General features: G+C 42.9%; 1 pseudogene and 1 gene segment (V, D, J or C); one reads left to right on the top strand and one right to left on the bottom strand.

The window, feature by feature from the left end:
• On the top strand, nt 1–139 carry LOC115031422 (annotated as a pseudogene).
• A 405-nt stretch (nt 140–544) lies between these two features.
• LOC110295636 lies at nt 545–1,033 on the bottom strand. The segment is given in 2 exon segments: nt 545–867; nt 979–1,033. Coding segments are annotated over 2 exon segments (378 nt in total).
• Nucleotides 1,034–2,991: the final 1,958 nt, after the last annotated feature.

The following is a 2,991-nucleotide window of genomic DNA, read 5'->3' as shown; positions in this document are numbered from 1 at the left end:
CCTGCCTCCCAGAGGCATAGCAGGTGTGCTTTTTTTTCTGCCAACTGAGTGTCAGTAGGAGGCAATGAAGAGAGGCTATGTCTTTGCTCAGCTCATTGTCATGACCTATGAGCATCTGAATGATTAGTAGCCTAACATTCCCTGAGATCAGTTAGACTAAGACAGACTGAATGTTATGAGGCAAGGGCAGACAGTCTTCCAGGATGGGGAGCCAGAGACTAAAAGAACCCTGCCTATAACCAGGCCCATGGGCATGAGTGAGCCTGAGACAGACAATACTTTCAATGGGCAGTTCAGGTGGACAAGGTGGGGAACAATCCTGAGGTGACCACCAGACAAGTACCATGAGACACAGACATGGAGCTCATCTGATACTAGCAATCTGAGACAACAATGTATGAGCAGAGAATAGTACACCTAAGACCACACCTGACATGATCCCAGACTCTTAGAGAGACCTGTGACATCTAAGAAATACTTAAAGTGGGTGGTTCATGAGAAGCAGGCGGGGCAGTCAAGCCTCTCACTTCTGCTTTCATGGGGTTTATGTTATTACTTGTATCACTGTGGGAGGGCTCTCACCATGCTGTAGACAGTAATAAATTGCTGTATCATCAGACTCCAGGCTGCTGATGGTTAGAGAATAATCTTGCCCAGATCCACTGCCACTGAATCTTGATGGGACCCCATCTGCCAAGTTTATTGCATAATAGATCAGGGCCTTAGGAGATTTCCCTGGTTTCTGCTGGTACCAGCTTAAATAGCTTTTAACGTCCTGACTCGCCGTGCAAGTGATAGTGACTCTCTCTCCCAACGATGCATACATGGAGGATGGAGACTGGGTCATCTTGATGTCGCATCTGGCACCTAGGAGTAGAAACATAATGAATATCTACATAGGTAAGTATTATAAGATAAAATCTCCCAAATGCCAATCAACACTAATCACAATGACATTTCCATTTTAGTTCATTTTACCTGGAAACCAGAGCAACAAGATCCCAAAAAACTGAGCAGGGGCCCTCATGTCCATGCTGAGTCCTGACTGCAATGACAACGGTACAGGATATGTGTGACTGGTATATGAAGAAGTCCCCAAGGCTGTGAAGTGACAGCATGCAAATCATTGAGAACCAGTTATTGCTGGAAACAGGTGCAAGACTTACTCATGTCAGCACTTAGCTCAAGCCCAGTGTCCCCAGATGCCTGAGGTCAAACCACTTGAATGTGTATCAGGAGAGGTGAGAATCTAAATAGTAATACTCTGGAGGAGACCAATGTTTTCTATTTCTTTTCAAGCCTTTAGTTTGCTTTGTAAGCAAACAAGGAATTTTTTTTTCATTTTAATTAGTTTATTTTTTACACTCCATATTTTCTTCTTGCCACCCTCATCCACCCTCTGCCTGTTCCACATCCCATACCTCCTCCCCACACCCCTGTCTCCACATGGATCTACACACCCCCAACTACACCTTACTTCTAAACTCCCTGGAGTCTTCAATCTCTTTAGGGTTAGGTGCATCATTTCTGAATTAACAGACCCTGTAGTCCTCTAATGTATGTATGTTGAGGGCCTCATAACAGCTGGTGTATTCTGCCTATTTGGTTGTCTATTGTTTGAGAGATTTCAGGGGTCCAGATTAATGGAGACTACTAGTCCTCCTACAGGATCACCCTTCTCTTCAGCTTCTTTCAGCCTTCCCTATTTCAACAACAGGGGACAGGTGCTTCTGTCCATTGGTTGGGTGCAAATATTTGCCTCTGACTCAGCTGCTTGTTGGATCTGTTAGATGGCTGTTGTGATAGGTCCATTTTTGTTAGTGCTCCAGTGCCTCAGTAATAATGTCAGGCCTTGAGATCTCCCCATGAGCTGCATCCCACTTTGGGCCTGTTTCTGGACCTTCTTTTCCTCAGGCTCGTCTCCATTTCCAGCCCTGTAATTTTTTCAGACAGGAACAATTATGGGTCAGAGTTGTGACTGTGAGATGGAAACCCCATCCCTTACTTGATGTCCTGTCTTCCTGCTGGAGGTGGCTCCATAAGTTCCCTCCCCCTACTGTTAGGCATTTCATATAATGTCCCTCCCTTTGAGTCGTGAGAGTCTCTCACCTCCCAGGCCTCTGGTGCATTCTGGAAGCCCCATCCCCAACCTCCTGTCTCCCGAAGTTGCCTGTTTCATTCTTTCTGCTGGCCCTCAAGGCTTCAGTCCTTTTCCCTCATCCAATACCAGATCATGTTTCCTACTTTTTTTCATTACTACTGATTCTTTGAGAATATCGTAAAATGCCTTTTGATCATATTTATTCATAATTTATACACAAACAAATTCTCCCAAAATAATCATTTCCCTATTCACCTTGTCCTCCATTTCCTGCCTTATATTGTTCCATTTAAGGCATGTTATGTTTATAGGGTCTCCTAATAAACATTGTGGAGTCAATGAGTCAGAGATTTAAATGAAGGAAAGTAGCCATAGTAGGCAAATATGAGGTGTGCTATTCCCCTTGTCCTGAACTAGCATCATTTACAGTTTGTGAAGAAACATGAAAGTCATGTTTTATAGTCTGAACTCAAGAGGAATTCAGCATATGGTATATGGCAAATAAAACAGGATGTTTTTACTTTATTCTAAATCTGGTATTGCCTTTTTTAGCATTCAGTAGGCTTGAATCACTTACTGGATAAATTCACACCTAAGCAAAAAACCTATAGGTAGCCAGACATACATGCATTCAAATCCTACCCCTAGCAACTGCTGGCCATGTAACTTTTGATAAAGTATTTGTATGTTCAAAAAAAAATCTATTGCAGAGACGTACACAGTTTTTAATAAGATGGTGCACCATGTAGAATAAATTCTAAAAATACAGACACTACACACATATAGACACACACACACACACGTGTGTGTGTGTGTATTTTATTTTGCATTGTGTTTGTGCCTTGGTGAGTTTATGTGTAGCATGTATAGACAGGTTCTAGAGGAATCAA

This window comes from Mus caroli, chromosome 6 (assembly GCF_900094665.2).
Source record: "Mus caroli chromosome 6, CAROLI_EIJ_v1.1, whole genome shotgun sequence".
Classification (NCBI taxonomy): domain Eukaryota; kingdom Metazoa; phylum Chordata; class Mammalia; order Rodentia; family Muridae; genus Mus; species Mus caroli.
Note: the sequence above shows the minus strand (reverse complement) of the source record. Positions and strands in the feature narration are given on the sequence as shown.